Below are 18,217 nucleotides of genomic sequence, written 5' to 3' on the forward strand. Positions count from 1 at the left end.
GATAACAGTGTGAAATCAAACCCACAGAACCAGGCTTTTGCTTAAGAAAGATATGATTTATTTTGGGCAGAGAATTTGTGAAGACAGAATTTCAGCCATCATTAAAAAGAGCTAAAGGCTATACTGCACTGGTCTGCTTGCTGGATTCTCACAAATATTAAAAATTTTCTAAGATTCTGTCTCAGTTGTGGGCAGGTTATTTACAGGTTTTCAATATTGCAAAACTACAGCATCAGTTAGGGGAGAAAAGGATGCCATTGCAATGAGCAGCAAAGTACGCTTCAGACTTATTTCAGTTGGAAAAGCCTCTTTTGACAGCTTTTGCTTTGATCCAAAATCACTTAAAAAATGCCTTTCACTTTCAACAAAACTAGTCTCTTCTGGTCAGGGCTCTCTTGACACAACTCTCCAGGTTTTGGCAAAGTTATAGCTTATTCCATCAGGAATTATTGTATGACCTCCAAAGGAATCCCTGATCATTGTTAAATCTGCACGACATCATTGTTTGTAGGTGGGAAAAATCTGGAGTCCACGACAGAACACACAATTTTAACGTTCTTTATAAAAGTCTGGTTTATGGTAGTTTAAACTGGTACAAATTAGTGTGTCTGCAATCCCACCCCCCATCTTGCCATGTATCTGTTTAGCTGCTGTATTGGCACTGGCCCTTGTATGTGTGGGCAGTTGAGTTGTTTTGCTGTGTTGATTGGAGAAAAAACTAGTAACTCTCTTTATTTGGTCAGTTTTTGCTTTTTAGAACCTTGAGCTAACCCACTGCTCATCTGCAGGAACACCAATGACAGTGCAAGGGGTCAGGAGCACAGAAACATGGTATGGCAGGAAGGAGCCACTACGATTAATTTCAAAGTTGCAAAGGCCTGAAGGTATCCATATAGGCAATTAAGGTATCTTCGCAATAAGTTCCTGAGGCTCAGTAAATTAGCACATTCTAATGTGATCACACAAACCTGGCTGATCACATCCATGAAGAGACAGCAGTGTTCTCACTTCCATAATTTACCAAATTGTGAGAGTTCCTGGCTCTCCCACTGAGAAAATGAACACACAGCCAAGAAAAAAAGTGGATACCAAGTGAAAAAATGTTTAGCAAAGAAACGATGTGGTTGGGTAATACAGTCATATTAGAAGCTTTTGTAATATCACAGTAAAGCTTTTAGCAACCAAGCCTGGAATTAAAAATGTAATATTGCATACAAGATGGGAAAAAATGATGAGTATTTGTAGAGCCATCAGCTCTTTGAACAGGATACAAAGGATACATTAGCTATTTTGTTACAGTTTTCAGTGCTGTATTGTATTGGTTTTGTATTAGCAAACTATTGGCAAGTCTGGGGACTGACTGTTGGGTAAAATGAAAACTCTGTACAGAAAAATTGATGCATGAATATGAAGCATGCACTACCAAAAAAAAAAAATAATCCCTTTTATATTTGAATACTTAATGTCAAGCCTATCAGAGTATGTTGCTTGGATGTACTTGTGTCTGTAACTGAGGCAGATTCAGGTAATCACTTGTTATTTGCAGAATCGGGTAATCTCTTGTTATTTGTAGCCATGAACGACATCATGCAGGGGCTAGACTGCTCTTACCTGCTCAACCGCCACAAAGCTTTGCAGGAATAGACATCGGAAATGGCATTTTCAGCAAAACCTGGGTTAAAAACAAGTGGTGCTTAAACCAAGAGCTCATTCTAGAAGGAGATCCTATATTGTAAGCTCTAGAGGAAGTGGCCTAGGTTTCTTTCTAATGCTATGAAAAAGGAAAAAATATGGAACCCTAAAGTGGGCAAACTTTGGAAGGGAACCTATGGAATAAGGATCTGAATGGAACAGGGCAGCACAGGTAAGTGCAAGAATGCGCAGAATTGTGCTGCTGGACATAACCAAAGTTACTTGTAAGGACATAACCAGTGACCTATGAACAGAGGTGTCATTTCTGAATTCTCAACAACAGAAGATGTAATAAGGGAAACTGCCAGAGATGGTTACTCTGCCAAACAAGCCACACCAGCCAGGCAGCAGACTTACAGAATCAACACTCATTTCTTCATTGAAACAAGCCCCTCCTAGGAGATTTGGAAAACAGCTTCTCTGCACAATGTTCTCCTTTAGCTTAGACCAAATGAGGGAGCATGTAAATGGTTAAGACAACTTAAGCAATAGGAGGCACAGATTAAACCACAGGCCATAAATAGAACTGCAAGAGATGTGTGGTGGAACGTTTTCACCTTGTGAGTTGACTTGAGAACCAAGAGACAGAGATAAAGGTGGTAGATGGAGTTGGATTATGTGCCAGGGTGTGAACTTAGTCCAGGTTTACTTGCATCCCAGTAGCCAGCTGTTACTAGGAGGGGAGGCCTCCACCCTCCTTCCTGCCCCTAGCTATGAACTCCTCTCTTGTGTCCCCTTCCCTTGAATCACTCCTAGCATTTTTATGACCATATAACAAGTCTGTTTAAAGCATTAAGCCAGTAGGAAAATTATAAAGATGGTGAATAGTTTTCTGAGGTGCAAGAGGCAGAAACACCACGAAACAAGACAAAGCAGATACAAGGAAACTCCTGACAGATTCATAGGAGCCTGCATGAACACCAGAGAAAGCCTGAGGAGAGTTGTTTGAGAGTGGTACTGTCTAGAAGATGCCTGAAATACAGAAAAGGAAAATATTGCCTATTTTCTGCTGTGTTGAGACATATGATTTTGCTAGCAGCCTGAGTACACTAACAGGCCTCAATAATCCTGTCCAGCCTCACGTGGGGCCTTCACTCACACCCCCTGCCCATAGGCCCAGGAGCCCCATTTGGGCTCAGCCCTGAACCTTCAGTCCCTGTCACAGCTGTGCTGTAGGATTGGTCTTCATCTCAGGTTAATGTTGGACCTGCCTGATGATCGCTGCTGTGCCTGATCCTGGTTGCCCTCACTAGATGTGATTCTGACCTGAGGATTGGCTTGACCTGAGATCTGCTTTGTTTCTACAAACTCACCTGATGATCTGGACTGTCTGTGGAGGCCAGCTACCCTTTCTAGTCCTGCCCTCCTTGCTGAGGTGCTGTGGGCCTGGACACAAGCTGGGAGGTCCCTGTTCTGTTTGCCATGCTACTGTGCTTGGTCCCCCATCCTTCAGGGAGCAGTTGGTCCTTGCTGTGCCCTGGGAGTTAGCTCAGGCAGGCCCTGAAGGCCCATGTCTGAACTTAAAGGGGGCTCCTGGCCCCCATGGGCAGGGAGGGTGGCCAGGGTGTATTAGCGCCTCTGGGCCCTGAACACTTGGTTCCTCAGCCCTGTCACCAATGTCCTTTTAACCAAGGCAACCTTAAAACTCTGAACCAGTTAACATCTGAGATGGAAAGAGAAGTATTTAATAGAAATAATATTTAAATAGCGACACTTGATTATAAGCATTTTAAGCAAGAGCGTAACACTGCAGTCAGGGTAATGCACAGTTAGCGCACTGTGGGTGCTCACACTTGGTCTAGGCAAACGTAGGTACAGAGATAAAGGTGGCAGCTATGCAAATCAACTTGCAAACACCTCAGAGATAGCACTTTTGTTACTCCCAGATCCTGTTTATTTCTGAGCTATAAAGCTGTTTATTGCTCATAGCTAACATTTTTACACAATTGTGGTTTAAATTCATTGCTAGTAAATTTAAGCTAGAAATGACTAGCATAGTAGATGTGGATTTTGGACTATGGCGTTTAATGGAGAGCCTCCTGAAAGTGCACAAGAGATTGAACAGATCCCAAAGTCAGAGCATACTACCTACCTAAGGCCCTTCTTAACAAGATATTTTTGCCATGCTGGTGTAAGGTAGTGAATGTACATGATGCAGTTCTAGAAGTAATTAAACAACAGCAGATAAAAGATGGTTTAAAAATCTAATTTCTATATATTTTTTCTTATTCTTGATCAAATCAGTTTTAAGACAGAGCAGCATTCACATTAAATAGTGCGTAGGCTGCCGCATTACTTTGAGGTCAAGACTCCCGTAGCCAGCCTCAGGCGAGCGCAGGTCAGTGCTGCCATCTAGAGCCATGAGGCAGTAGTACTGTCACTTGCAAATGAGATTTTCAAGTCAGGGAAGACACAAACCACAACTTATATTTTTATTACTTTTTTTTAAATAAATAATTTTTTTTTAAATTTAAAAATTAAAAATTTTGATACTTTTATTACTTAAGCTGTTCTTATCCATAGAATCAAATTTCTACTGCTAACAGCAATAGATATCCACACAATGCATTCGCATGGTTCGATTACGCATACTCGTGCTGTTACTTGGTTTGTGCAACAGTTGGAAGGCCAACCTCACCTGCGTAAGGTGCTCAGAAAGTCTTTGAAGGGTTCCCCTTTTTTTTCAGCAGGTGTACACATAGCCCTGTCGGCTTAATTTGTAATTAGCTGCCATAGCCACTATTTGGTCACGGTCCGAGTTACACAACCTGTTGATGCTCGTGTGTGCCAGTGGCCTTACATGGATTTGGCAGACTCTTAGTGTACTGACTTTATATATTTTTGTGAATTCAACAGGTCTACTGGTCTCTAAAGCTTATCAGTCCTTGAGGGATTTTCATATGCTATCTCTCATCATGTACTCTTTCTTTCTTCAACCTGCTTTTAGTAACACTGGTAACATTTGTTAACATTTCTCCATCCACAACCGTAGGTAGGTACCTATACAACTCATCCATGCAAACTCACACAGAAGGAGCATGTTCCATACAATACTAAGAATATTTTAAAAAGCTACCCAAACCCAATATATCTGTGCTAGAGAAATTAAGACTGCTACAATCAGTCTCCTGTTTGGTAAAGGCTGAGTAGCTACAGTCCAAAATTTCAAAAATCTTACGGTCTTACCTGGATAGTATATGAAAATGCCCCTGGATCTGTATCTTATCAACTCTTCACATATTTCAGCAATGTCTGAAACATAAAAGTGGGTAACAGTGAGCCTAAGTATATGCACTTTCTCCTTTTGTGTCTTGACAAGAAAGCAGAATTCTCATCATACAATATGTCAAGTGCCATCTTTCTGAGGCCTTCTTAATTGCTATGAAACCTTAGTGTGTAGGAGACTATACATTCAGCCCTGGTGATTGTTTCTGGCAGACTGTAAAATAAGGAGTAATAAACCTTGGAAAACCAAGAGCTAATACCTAAACCTACAACTTTAACATGACAACTAGCCCCCTGCCTCCCAAGCACATTAAAAAAAACCCAAACAACTGGAGAAAATCTCTGGAATTTTGCAAATATATTAGAAAAGATATGAGTATAAAAACAGTATATAAAACAAGTACAAAAAAACCATTTCACTACTATTTTTTTATATATAATTAGCTTAACAGATGATAATTCTGTTTGTTATGACTGAGTGATTTTTTCAGGCAATGGCCTGTGGATCCACAGGAGTACACAATGTAGTCTCTCTATACAAGAGAAGCAACTAAGAACGTCTATGCAAAGTGTCAAATGCAAATGTTAAGCATACGAGCAAAAAATATCCAAAGGGGATCTTTCATGAAAGCAGCAGCTTGATTGTTTTGTACAGCATGTAACGTTCCTGTGAATTTCAAGTAAAAAGCAAGCTGTGACAAACACTTGAGTGTTTTGCATAAACAGAAGCTACAAGCATTTGAAACTGGAGTAGGAAAGTCAGATGTTAAAAATGGTTAGTGAGCTATTTTCCGTAAAGGTTAGGAACAAACACGTCATAGACTGGAATTTTCCCACCTTAGAGACTCTGCATAGCTGACAGTAATCTTCATTTTCTAGATAGCCCTGCTTGGAAAAGCTATTTGGAGTACTCTTTCAAAACCAGTCTTGTCACTCTTCGCAATTGTGCTATGAAAAATGTACTTCCCAAAGCTTTTAAAAATAAATCATGTGGAAGGGCTACTGCAGATGCTGTGGGCCTTGCTTTGTTGCAACCTATGCAACAGACGCAGAAGGCAACGAGGTGCATTGGAAAAGCAATGTTACTTTTCTGCAGCTGTTTCGCAACATTAAAAGGGGGAGTTTAGAGCTTAAATCTTTTATGTTAGACCATAACTGAGATACTGAGTTTCAGAGTAATCAGGCAGTCATGGAAACAGTTCAGCATACATTTACCCTTCACAAAACAGTACCTTTTCGCAGTTAATGTATAGATGGAAAAGGTCTCAGAGGTCTTTCTAAATGCAATGTGACCTGCAATAACCCATTTGCTCAGCTTAGTTGTTGAGTTATGCAAAAAGATCTTGGTAACAGCTACTGAGAATTTTACCGGAATGAAAAAGCTTTTATTGCTCACTCTGCCTACTGAGCTAGGGTTTCATCTATTTCTCTAGGCAAAATGCTCACAATATTGCCTTTGTAAGTAATGACTAGGTAAAATGGCTGATCAGGAGCTCTCAGTTTTTTCAGTCTGCCATCTCAAGGGTTGTTTTGGAATCCTTTAGCAGCATAAGCAAAGTTACAGCTCAGCAGCTGGGAATCTGAACGTCTTGCACGGACAGTAGGAAATGTGTGTGTTGGCAGTAACTGAGTTGAGTGGCTTCATTAGCACAATTTTCAGCATGGAACACACAAACGCTGCTGAATTCGAAATGGCTTAAGAAAAAGATTAACTTTTCCCGTAAGCTACTCTTGCTTTGGGAGCTCCACTGGTACCTCTTAGCCCTGCAGACGTTAAGGGATGATTTTCTCTAATGCAGCCTGGGGCATTTAGGAAAACACACTTGCTATGTGCAACAGGGTTTGGAACGAATGAAGAAAAATTAACTGCTAGTAAGTTTTCTGCCCCATACCATTCTGTTTTACTGTTTCGCTCCTGAAGCACCTTATCCTTTTGTCAGCACCCATGGTTTTACACAACAGGTCTGGAGTCCATGCTCTCTACATGGCTGTGCCGGGGCCGCAGGGACTCCTCGCTGGGAAGAGGTGGGAAGGAGAGCACAGCTACTCCTTGCACTGGAGGTACAGGCTGGCAGCCCTCTGGAGATCGTAAAGGTGGCAGGTACAACACGGCAAGGGCCTCAGCCACGGCTGCACCAGTTCATGCCGCTCCAAGCCCACGTTGTCCTGAACGGCGAGTGCGTGTGAGGCCCTGAGGCAGCGCTTCGCCACAGCGCCCTTGGGCTTAGGGATGTGGCAGCCCTGCCTGCCGCCTTCACCGTGAGCTGGGGTGTCACCCAAGCGGACTTGGGTCCGGAATTGGTCCCGGGAAGCTCCTCAGAGGCCCCACCGGCTCGACCCGGGAGACATCGCTCCACTGCCCGGCCTAAGCCGGCCCAGCGCTGCCCCGCTTCAGCCCGCGCCCCGCCACCGCTCGGCGGGAAACGCGCGGCCGCGGCCCTCCCCGCGGAAGTATCGCGAGATCGGCGCGGGGCGGGGCCGCGCCGTGTTTGGGGCGGTGGGGCCGCCCCTGCCCCCCCGGCGGCTCAGGCACCCGCCGCGCACAAAATGGACACTGGCGGTGCCCCCCGTGCGGATGGCGAGCTGCCCTCCACCTCCGCCGCGGCCGCCTCCGCGCAGGAGCCTGGTGCTGAGGAGGTACCGCTCCGGGGGCGGGACGGGCAGGGCAGGGTGAGAGGGGGTCCTCTGGGGACGAGCGCGCCTAGCTCTACTACCCCTCAGGCCGCGCCGCCCGGGCCCGAGGCCGCTGGCAGCACTGGTCCCTTGGTCGTGGGCCGTGAGGGCCCCGCCGGGCCAGAGCCGCGGTCTGGGCTGCGCGGCGGCCCTGCAGACTTCCCCCCCGGCCCCGCCGTACAGGCCGGCCCCCTGGTGCGTCCTTCAGCACCGCCGCGGCAGCTGCCGCCACCCGGGCGGCCCAGGGGTGCGCCGTCCCTCGCCGCGCGGGCCGGGGCAGGCCCTTCAGCTCCCGCAGCCGGCTGTGCCCCCCGCCCGCCCGTGGTGGCCCGCAGCGCCAGTGTCCGCCGCCCCGGTGTTCCCTTCCCTGCACCCGGGGCGGGGACGGGCGCTGCGCAGGGGCCCGGTGCGGTGGGGCTGCACCGCTCGCCGCCGGCCCTCCCGCTGCGGGGCTGCAGCCTTCCCGCTGCCCTCCTGTGCTGCCGCGGTGCAGAGCGAGCCCCTCAGGAGCGCACCTATGGCTGCCAGCCTCCTCCCTTCAGGTTTTTTGGAAAAAAGACTACAGACACAAGGAATGTAGAAAGTGACGTATTCGGGTATCCTTGGAAACTGAACAAGATTTAGTCTGAGGAATGAATCTTACAAAAACTTAGTAAGAATGATGTCGATGTGTTGTATATTTATGATATTCGAGAAAAACTTTAGAAACATCGATATTAGTGCAATCAATTTTGATTCCAATTCATGAAAGTCCAGTTTTGCCTGAAAAGAACGCTTGATTCTTTACATTACTTAGGTATGCAAACACCTGTGAGATGCAGTACGGTGTAATTCTGAGCTGTTCAGGAGAAAATGTTTTTGGATACAACTTTTTATGTGTGTCAATTGAGGAAAAGTTGATGCTAAATATTTATAGAGAAAGCCTGCCTGGAGAAATCATTTGAAAGCAGAGACTGGTTTTGTGTGTTACTGACATTGTGCTGCTGTGCCATGCTCATTGCTGTGTTTCTTAAAGGGAAAAAAAAATGTTGCTATTTGAGGTTTTTATTCAGACTGTGGAATTTCACTTTACATTGGCCCACGGGCCTGTTACATAGCTATACAGGTAGTTATACAATCTGCCCAATAATGGCATATAATAAAACTTACTGTGCTCTGTTCCTCTCTACTGTCTTACTTCACTATAAATAGTCTTTCTTGTAGTACCAAAATAGTGTCTTACTGCCTATTTGGAATCTATTTTCACTTTGTGCACGTGAGTTAAACACGAAGGGTGTCCTTCTAATTATTATTAATACATCTGTTAAAAGTTCTCAGTAGCAGAGGTTACAAGAGTAGGAAGTCAACTAAAGCAGCAGTAGTTCTTATTCCCAGTCATTTATTTAGATGTTCATGTGGTGTACCCAATTTAGGACTAAGTATTGCACTTACTAGATAGAAATACCTCTCAGCCTGAAGCTAGTAGTTCTGTTTAGGCTAATTAGTAGAGATTTCAAGGGGAAGTATTTTGGATCCTTGGAATGCTTGGCGTCTTCTGCTGCATGATCATATTTCTTGTAAGGTGTTTAAATGACACCAGTTTTCAGGGGACTCTCTTATCTAGGGTTTAATGGAAACCTTTTCTAGGGTAGAGGCAGACTGTTACCAGCTAGCTCCCTGACTTAAAAATGAAAGTACTTTTTTAGCTGTCTAATTAATTGTTTGCACCGAGGCTTCTGCTGATCCTGAACAAATTTGATCTGTATGCCACCATAAGTTTTCTGGGGAAATCTGAGTAACAACAGGACTCTGGCATTAGAACCATCTGCCTTGGGGCTTAGAAAGATAATACTGCTTATACGCCTTACTTGGAAAGCTTGCAGTTGAAAGGGATTCTTGTAATATTTAGTTCTTCTGCTTTGTCCAGAAGAAACTTAGCAGGGGTGGATGGACAACTTTTTTCCAGTAACATGTATCTATGTAATACATTTCTAGAAGTGAGGAAGACATCTGAAATGGCCCCCTGTCAATTTTTTGTTTTCCTTTAAGGAGTATTCTGTCACTTTAGTACAAAGAATAACCCTGATATTGGCACTGTCAGCCTCTTACTGGAGGGTATGTTATATGGTAATATAATGGAGGTGTGAATATATACACATATATACAACCTGCTCTTTGGCGTACTGGTGTAACAGTCGTCTCCTAATGTTGCTTTCTGAGATGAACTGATTACCTATGTGACTGAGAAAGCTGTAAGTGAATAGAACGTTTCTAATGTTCTAATTTGCAACATAATCATTTGGTCTTTTCAAGTGGAACTCATGCATTTATTAAATCATTAAATTGTCAAACAACTTCATTATACACTTGGTAGTGTTCGCCTCTGCAGAGAATGATGCCTTTGGGCCAAAACTTGAAAAGATAATCTCTGACTTCAGAAAATTCTGCTGCCCTTTGCATGATCATGCTTAAAGTTAGAAGAGTAAGTTGGCATATATGTTTATCAGTAACGTTTTTGAAATTTAGGTGTAATGTTGCTTGACAGACTTCTACATATTTAGTCCCATTTTGGTCTAGTTTTGCTACTTGACCTTGCATAGTTTAGGATAACTATTACTTAATTTTAATGTATTTGTAGTATGCTGATACTTAAAGTGCTTGTCAGATTAAGACTGCTTTGTTACATTTTATAGAGACATACAGTTTGGTGTAAGACTGCTTTGTTACATTTTATACAGACGTACAGTTTGGTAGTTCCTTTTGGATTATTCGGTGCTTTTCAAAAACATTTTTATAATTGAATGCATCTCAAATATTTAATATTTTTTTATTTGCAGGAGGTATATAAAAAGTTATATTTCAAAGACTGAATTAGGGTGAAAAAAAATCCACTAAACATTTCTCCCATGATTCTCTTTTTAAAAAAGATATTTTGCCAATATCATGGTTTTTGCAAGGTTATTTTTTTTTTTTTAAACATAGCAATGTGGCAGTTGAAGTTGTGGAAACCTGCTTTGAGCTTCCCAATTGAAGGCAGAAATGAGTCTCATAAACTACAAAAGTCAGCAGTTTCTTAAATTTCTTTTGTTTATAGTAAATAAGATAGTTCTTTGTTAAACTAAGCACATACCATGCAGTGATTGCAGCATGGATTGATTTGGTCATTTGTTGTCTGTTCCAAGGTATATGGCTAAATAAGCCCGTATTTCCAAAGGAACTCATGACTGTTAATCTGGAAGTGAAAACAAACAAAACTCAAGACGCAAGTGCTAGAAACTTAGGGTTAGGAATTAAACGTTTAGAAATCACATTTAATTTTTTAAATACCTTTTCAAGATACTAAATGTAATTACGCATTTAAAGCTAGATCTCTGTGAAAGATTAAACTTCATCCTCTTTCAGTATGTTCCTTTGATGCTTTCAACTTGGATCAGATTTGTAGAGATAAGCATGAGGATGAGACAGATCTTCAACTTTTGTTTTATTTCTTCATATCTCTGCTTTGGTTTCATCGTGGATATCAGGTTCTGCTTTAAGTGAAATAATGTGATTAATGCAGTCACTTAATTTTGAAATAATTATTTTTTTAAAATAGCATGCTTATCTTATAGTGTATAGGTTTGTTCATATTGATCTTTTTTTGCTAAAAAAAAAAAAGCTGATAATTACAAAGTGTTTAAAATTTGCATTCCAGAAAAATGATCCCCCGTTTCAACTCAAACTTCCTCCAAAGGCAGCTAGACCTGAAAAGGAAGTTGACCCAGAATATGAAGAGAAGATGGTAAGTGTTTTCATGACAAAACATACTGCAGGTTTTTGACATTTGTTTGATTGAACTAGATCAACACAGTTACAAGGAGTTATTGCAGACTGGATGTGTCAGAAAAGAAAACCAAATCAAGATTAATTTAAGTGCCCAGTTCAATGTGGTTCCTCACAGTGGGCAACAGAGGATATTTAGTGAAGAGTATGAGAACGGAGGAAGGAGATAGTGATAGTTCTGTTAAATACTGTCCCACTCTTCTAAGTATCTTTGTCTGCGTGACTTCTGGGGTTGGAGGCTGTGGTTTTTATGCTCAGTAGTTGTCAGTGGATATTTTTTTTTCCTCCCCATGGGTTTGTCTGCTTGCTTTTTTCCGCTCATGCAGGTTTAGTTATCCACACTCCTGTGGTAAGGAGTTTCTATTAAATTGCATTTTACGTTTAGAACTTTCCCCTTTTGGTTTTGAATCTGCTAGTTTTGTTTGACCTGTTGAGTGATGTTAAAGGCATCTGTAAGCTGCTACTTAAATGAGAGAAATACCAAAGCTGCCAATTTCTCATCATATAAAAACATAAAGGCTTTAAATGTTGGTATGTCCCATAATATATGTGCCATAACAGTGCAAAAGAGGATCTGTCCATGACACAAACGAAGGGAGCTTGTAGTGCTGGAGGGGAGATAACAGGGTAACTTCTATATTACAGAGAGGCAGAAACCAGGAGGGCATTACAAGACTTATTCTTGAATGATATGTGTAGTAAGTTCTTGGTTGAAGCTGGTATCTCTACCTTACTGTGTTTTTCTTAAAAGCTTTTATGTTCCGTGGATGCCTAATAATTACAGTAAATTCTGGAAGGATTGGACACTGTAGAAGACAGGGAAGACTTTTCACTGTTGGACATAGAAAAATTGATAACCTACTGGTATGAATACTTAATTTTCAGCAGACACACAAGTAAATCTGTTGACAATGAGTAAAGAACTAAACTTGATTTCACAGTAATACATGGTGAATTTATGTCTTTCCTGTATTAGAAAGTTAGGTCAGTTGTACTAAGAGGCAAAGGGAATAGGTCTCAAAAAATCTACCTTTCATCATCAATTGTGCAGTTGTGAGCTAGACCTTTACTATTTATCAAGGCATGGTGCTTACACCCAGCCAGTAACCTTGCAGGCAAAGAAAGTATATTGTAGCATTCAATATAGAACCTTAATAGTTATGGTTAGCTTGCCAAAACTGTCATGAATGATTAGTCGAATATAAATCCTCTGAATGGATTTGTTCTTATCCTGTATGGGCATAAACATCCATGTTTTTACTCCCCCTTTTAGAATTATTTTTTCTTCCTAAAATTTCCTTGTTATATATAGTTTATTTGGTTTTCAAGTTATTTACACCAAAGGTCCAGTAATGAATGCAAGGGAAAAATAATAGTGATTTTTTTTCCAGGAGATCTTTGTAAAGATGTTTATTTGCTGGTAAGTGCTGCGCTATTAAAAGAAATGCGTTGCCCTCATGTGGCAACATCATGCATTGCATGTCAGGTTCATTTTTATTGCCCTTTTCTTTGGTTTGTGTTATTGCTGTTAGAGCGCTTCTACTTGCATAGAAGTTACCTGCAGAAAAGCTTTCTGTTGTTTGTACGCTTCTTAGAAAGGTTATGGTACAGAACTATAATTTCACTTTTGTAGTTTATATCAAGACATATAAATGAGATCACTTGAAAATTGCTTGAAGTGGTATAGTGTTACATGATGCTTAGAAATAGCACAGAAACTGATAACAATTGCATTCTGTCAGATAACACTTGAATTTTATCATATTTTTCTTAAAAATATGTAGCATGTTGTCTTTTAAATATAGAGGGTGTGTTTTGCTGTGTTTATATAGTGAAGTGCGTATGCCCCATTGATATGGCAAAACTGAAATGATTGAAATTTGAAATCTGACAGCAAAGTTCACAAACTTCAGTGAAAGCAGTGTTGGGCTGGTGCATCCATTATTTTAGTCATACTTTTAAAAGCAAAGCTACCACATGGTTGTCTTGGATCAAATCCTGATAGGCTTGAAGCTGATGGAAGTTTTGCTGCTGGCTTTTGTAGGCAGTCCTTCAGACCATCCCTTCACAGTTGCTGGTGTGCAACACAGACTTAAGCAATCTATAAAAGTAAACTGTTTTTGGGCTGTTTTACTAATCTTTGAGTTTTGAACAGGGATGAGTTGCTGGGATGAGGTTATCAAGTCCTGACCCGTCTTCCAGGATTGTTGTGGTATTCATGAAGGATCATTTGAACTACCACACTTTACAGCTGGGTTCTGTGAAGCAATTCATGCTTAGCTGTAAGCCAAAGCAGCTCGAGCTATTTCATGATGCTTGTATCCCCCTGAGTTGGCTAACAGTAGGCAGATGGTCTTGTCAATCTTTCCTCATATAAGTTCTCAAAGAGTTTCTGAATAGTTTTTCTTAATAAAAATACATTTATTATGAAGAAAAGTTACTGGGTTTTTTGTTTGTTTTGTTTTTTATTCTTTTCCCCACTTCGGAAACTAGAAAGCAGATAGAGCAAAAAGGTTTGAATTCCTTCTGAAGCAGACAGAACTTTTTGCACACTTCATTCAGCCTGCAGCACAAAAATCACCAACATCTCCATTGAAAGTCAAGCTGGGACGGCCACGGATGAAGAAAGATGAAAAACAGAGTTTGATTTCAGCTGGGGAGTATGTTTTATTTCCAACTTTTTGTACTTTCAAACAAATTATGCATTTTAACATACCTGTTTAGTTAGTAGGATAGAGATTGTACTTTAAGTCCAGAATTTTTCCTATTAATGGTGTATTATGCTGATCCATCAACTGACCTGGGATCACTAATGTGCTTTTAAAGTAAATTCCCCTATTCTTGCCACTTACCATGCTCTTGTCCGTATGGTGGAGTGATTTTGGAGCACATGAATTGAATTCCTGTTGCATGATGCTGAACTAAAGATGCACTCCACAAATACACCTGATGTGCCCCAGCTGCTAGTGGCCATGTCAGTGGGACCAGAGTGGTGCTAGACAAAGTTACAACAGGGCAACGTGCATGTAGTGTGGACAAAGTTACAACAGGGCAACGTGCATGTAGTGTGGGTGCTGGATACTTGGCACCAGTTGTTTCTCTCTACCAATCTCTCTATATTAGTAATGCAGGTGTAGTATTCATGTTGTTTCTGATCTTGTAATAGCAAGAAACTAGTTTTTGGAACATTTACAAAATAATGTTTTCTATTTAATTTATAAAATTAAATTATTTTTAAAATTGAGAAGTGATTTTTCTCAGTGGTATAGTTTCCAAGTAATTGATTCTAAGGCTACCACTGATGTGTGTGTTGTATTTCTGTGTTGCTCATTAAAGTACCTTAGAGAATTCATGATACTTGTTAGAGTATAGTTACGGCTCTGGAGGAGAGGGCTTCATATCAGTCTTTCTAATTAAAGCTGGAATGAACCGTAAGGTATAACTTGTTAACAGGATATCATTTTGATCAGGGTGCTAGAACACATACATTGTAGATCAATGATTGTTTCTTTATAATTTGTCTCTTTTGATTTTATAGTCAGTGTTTTGAAATGACTCCATATAAACATGACTTTTTTTTTTTCTTTAGTTATCGTCACAGGCGCACAGAACAAGAAGAAGATGAAGAGCTGTTGTCAGAGAGTCGAAAAACATCTAATGTGTGTATTCGATTTGAGGAATCTCCTTCATGTAAGTATTGTGTTGACAGTTTTCAGATTGCTTTGATAAAATGAAAATCTGAGCAGATTGCAATTAAAATTTTTCTACTTAGAATTAGTATTTTTCTACTTAGAGGAATCTTACATTTACAGATGTGAAAGGAGGAACACTAAGAGATTATCAGGTTAGAGGTTTGAACTGGATGATCTCATTGTATGAAAATGGTGTTAATGGCATTCTGGCAGATGAAATGGTAAGCTGTAATCTTTTGGAATTTTTGTGGCAATTATTGAGTAAAATCAACATTAAAGTGCCTATAATATTTAATGTGGATGCAGTAATGTGCATCATTCTACAACAGTTAGATTTTTTGCAACTGGGATTGTAATGCAAGGGAAGAAATTGTATTGCAAACATTTGTAGTGTAGTCTGCTTTAAACAACTTAAGTGATAGAATGATACAGTAGGAAAATTGAAACTATTTCTGTATGGTACTTCATTTCAGCAGGTTTCTTTCCCTCCCCTCTCTGTCAATGCAGGGTCTTGGTAAGACTCTGCAAACAATAGCGTTATTAGGCTATCTGAAGCATTACCGAAACATTCCCGGACCGCACATGGTCCTGGTTCCAAAATCAACTTTGCACAATTGGATGAATGAATTCAAACGCTGGGTTCCATCGTTACGTGCTGTTTGCCTTATTGGAGATAAAGATGCGAGAGTAAGTGCTCTACATTTCAAAGATGTACATGTTATTTGCCAAAAACTAGCATTTGGGTATGTGGAATTCACCCTAACCTGCTTCCTTAATTATAGTATTTTTTGGTAATCTTTAACTATATTGGCATTGAAAAATGCAAAATATTATGGTTATAACTGAGGACAGAATGCAAATCAGTAGGTGATCAAAGTACATCTGTCTGACCTTTTTTCTGTTGTCTTCCTCTTTGATTTTTTTTTTCTCTTCTGTATTTGCATTGTGACAGTGTTTATTCCTTTTCCTTTATTGCTCTCAGTTTGTTATCTCTTTCTTCAGCTTTTTTAGGTGACTTCTACTCTTTGTGTCTCATGTCCATGCCTTGCCTTCTAACTAGGATTCTGTTGTAGAGCTTTTAATCTTTTGTAGTGAAGGCCTTAAAATAGGTACAGGGTGTTTTCCTAACTTGAAAGGGATCAGTGGGCTGGACATTTCTGTGAATTCTGTGGTTTCTTGTATGGATTGCATGGCTGCCTGTTGTTGCTTCAGGGAAGGGAGGGCTCTAGAGAGGGATTTGGACAGGCTGGATCAATGGGTTGCCAAGGCCAGTTGTGTGAGGTTCAACCGGGCTCCGGCCCGTGGGGCACAACAGCCCCAGGCAGCGCTGCAGGCTGGGGCAGGGGGCTGGGAAGGTGCCCGGCGGGAAAGGGGCTGGGGGGGCTGGCTGGGCCGGCTGGGCAGGAGCCAGCCCTGTGCCCAGGTGGCCAAGGGGACCAACAGCAGTCTGGCTGGTATCTGAAATAGTGTGGCCAGCAGGACCAGGGCAGCGATTGTCCTCCTGTCCTCAGCACCAATGAGGCTGCACCTTGAATCCTGTGTTCTGTTTTGAGCCCCTTGCCACAAGAGGGATGTGGCGATGCTGGAGTGTGTTGGGATGGGCAATGGAGCTGGTGATGGGTCTGGAGCACAAGTCATAAGGAGGAGTGGCTGGGATAACTGGGAGTGTTTTCACAGGTGATATAGGATAAGAGAAAATGGCCTCAAGTTGTGCCAGGGGAGGTTTAGATTGGATACTAGGAAAAAATCCTTCACTGGAAGGATTGTTGAGCATTGGAACAGGCTGCCCAGGAAAGTGGTTGAGTCACTGTCCTTGGAGGTATTTGAAAGATGTGTAGACACGGTGCATAGGGACATGGTTTAGTGGTGGACTTGGCAGTGTTATGTTAATGGTTGGACTTGATCTTGAGGGTCTTTTCCAGCCGAAATGGCTCTGTGATTCTGAGACAAACTGCTGCTTCTGCCAGCGAGTTGACAGTTCCTTCCAGTGCTGTAGTGTTGGATTCTACCGTACAGCTCTTTGCAGATTCTTTTCATTTAAAGTCTGATAGTATTTATACCCCAATGTGTTTATTGCTAGCTCAATGAAATGAAATTAAGATTGTGATGAAAGGAAGCATGCACCTTCACTTTGTACTTTCTTGGCTGTCAGAGTCTTAGGTTTGTATTATCATAACTTCATTTCCTCATTTTCTAATTAATCTCTCCATTCTGTGGTGGCTAAAGCGCCTCTGAGCTTACAATTGCATTTGTGAATCAGTATTGTACAGAAGGCTCCTTTATTAGGTAGCTCTTCTATCAGTTCTAGTGTTGGGGTGATCTGTGTACCCTACTAAGTCAGTTCTTGGAGATCTGCATGTGCAGCTTTTCCATGTGGTGATATGCTTTCATGTGAAAGGTTTTATAAATGTAGATATATATCACTTACAAAATAGAGATGGGACAGAGGAGCAAGATCTTCAGGAAAGAGAGAAGATGGGAGTGGACTATGTGAGTTGTTTTGAAACACTTTTTTGTGGATTGTGTCTTGGTATTAGTTTGGAGAGTTTTTTGCCCTATTGGTAGTATGTACTGTATCTAAATTACAGAAAATCTATGCTGAAGAATAAGTAGTTAAGTTTGAACAGGAGAAAATTTGTGTTTTGCTTAACTGCAGCTGATAATCTGCCTGTGCCTAAAGAAAAAAGGAATGAAGGCTTTTGTTACAGTAACTTTCAGTTATGGAAAAGATGTTTGAGTCATCTTTTGTGTGTGCAAGCTTAGTGCATCACTAATGTTGGTGGAAATAGGTTTCACTGAATTCCATGTAAATTTTTCATACTTAACAAATGTTTATTAACTCAGTTGTTCTGCTTTAGGCTGCTTTTATCCGTGATGTTATGATGCCTGGTGAATGGGATGTTTGTGTTACTTCATATGAAATGGTAATCAAAGAGAAATCAGTCTTCAAAAAATTTAACTGGAGGTACCTGGTAATTGATGAAGCCCACAGAATAAAGAATGAGAAGTCTAAGGTAAACTCAAAATTACTTGATACTTTGAAGGTAGTTTGACACAAAAGATTCCATCTGATTTTTAGCAGATTTTAAGTGTTAGGTGTGGTGTTTTTATTAAATATAAGCCATAAGCTTTTG

At 41.1% G+C, this 18,217-nt stretch overlaps 1 protein-coding gene across 5 annotated transcripts in view; it reads left to right on the forward strand.

Moving 5' to 3' along the window:
* The first annotated feature begins 7,386 nt into the window (after positions 1–7,386).
* SMARCA1 (SWI/SNF related, matrix associated, actin dependent regulator of chromatin, subfamily a, member 1) overlaps positions 7,387–18,217 on the forward strand; it is a 36,011-nt gene continuing 25,180 nt past the window's right edge. For 2 of the 5 annotated variants that reach the window (XM_037407956.1, XM_037407954.1), the window contains exons 1-7: positions 7,387–7,587; positions 11,264–11,350; positions 13,885–14,051; positions 14,981–15,081; positions 15,204–15,304; positions 15,591–15,770; positions 17,942–18,097. In XM_037407956.1, the coding sequence (XP_037263853.1) occupies positions 7,465–7,587; positions 11,264–11,350; positions 13,885–14,051; positions 14,981–15,081; positions 15,204–15,304; positions 15,591–15,770; positions 17,942–18,097 (915 nt within the window). In that variant the 5' untranslated portion in view covers positions 7,387–7,464. Of the gene's footprint in view, positions 7,588–11,263; positions 11,351–13,884; positions 14,052–14,980; positions 15,082–15,203; positions 15,305–15,590; positions 15,771–17,941; positions 18,098–18,217 lie in introns of those variants that run through there. The other 3 variants (XM_037407958.1, XM_037407957.1, XM_037407959.1) reach the window with 2 other exon arrangements.

The sequence above is a fragment of the Falco rusticolus genome, chromosome 14 (genome assembly GCF_015220075.1).
Source record: "Falco rusticolus isolate bFalRus1 chromosome 14, bFalRus1.pri, whole genome shotgun sequence".
NCBI classification, from domain to species: domain Eukaryota; kingdom Metazoa; phylum Chordata; class Aves; order Falconiformes; family Falconidae; genus Falco; species Falco rusticolus.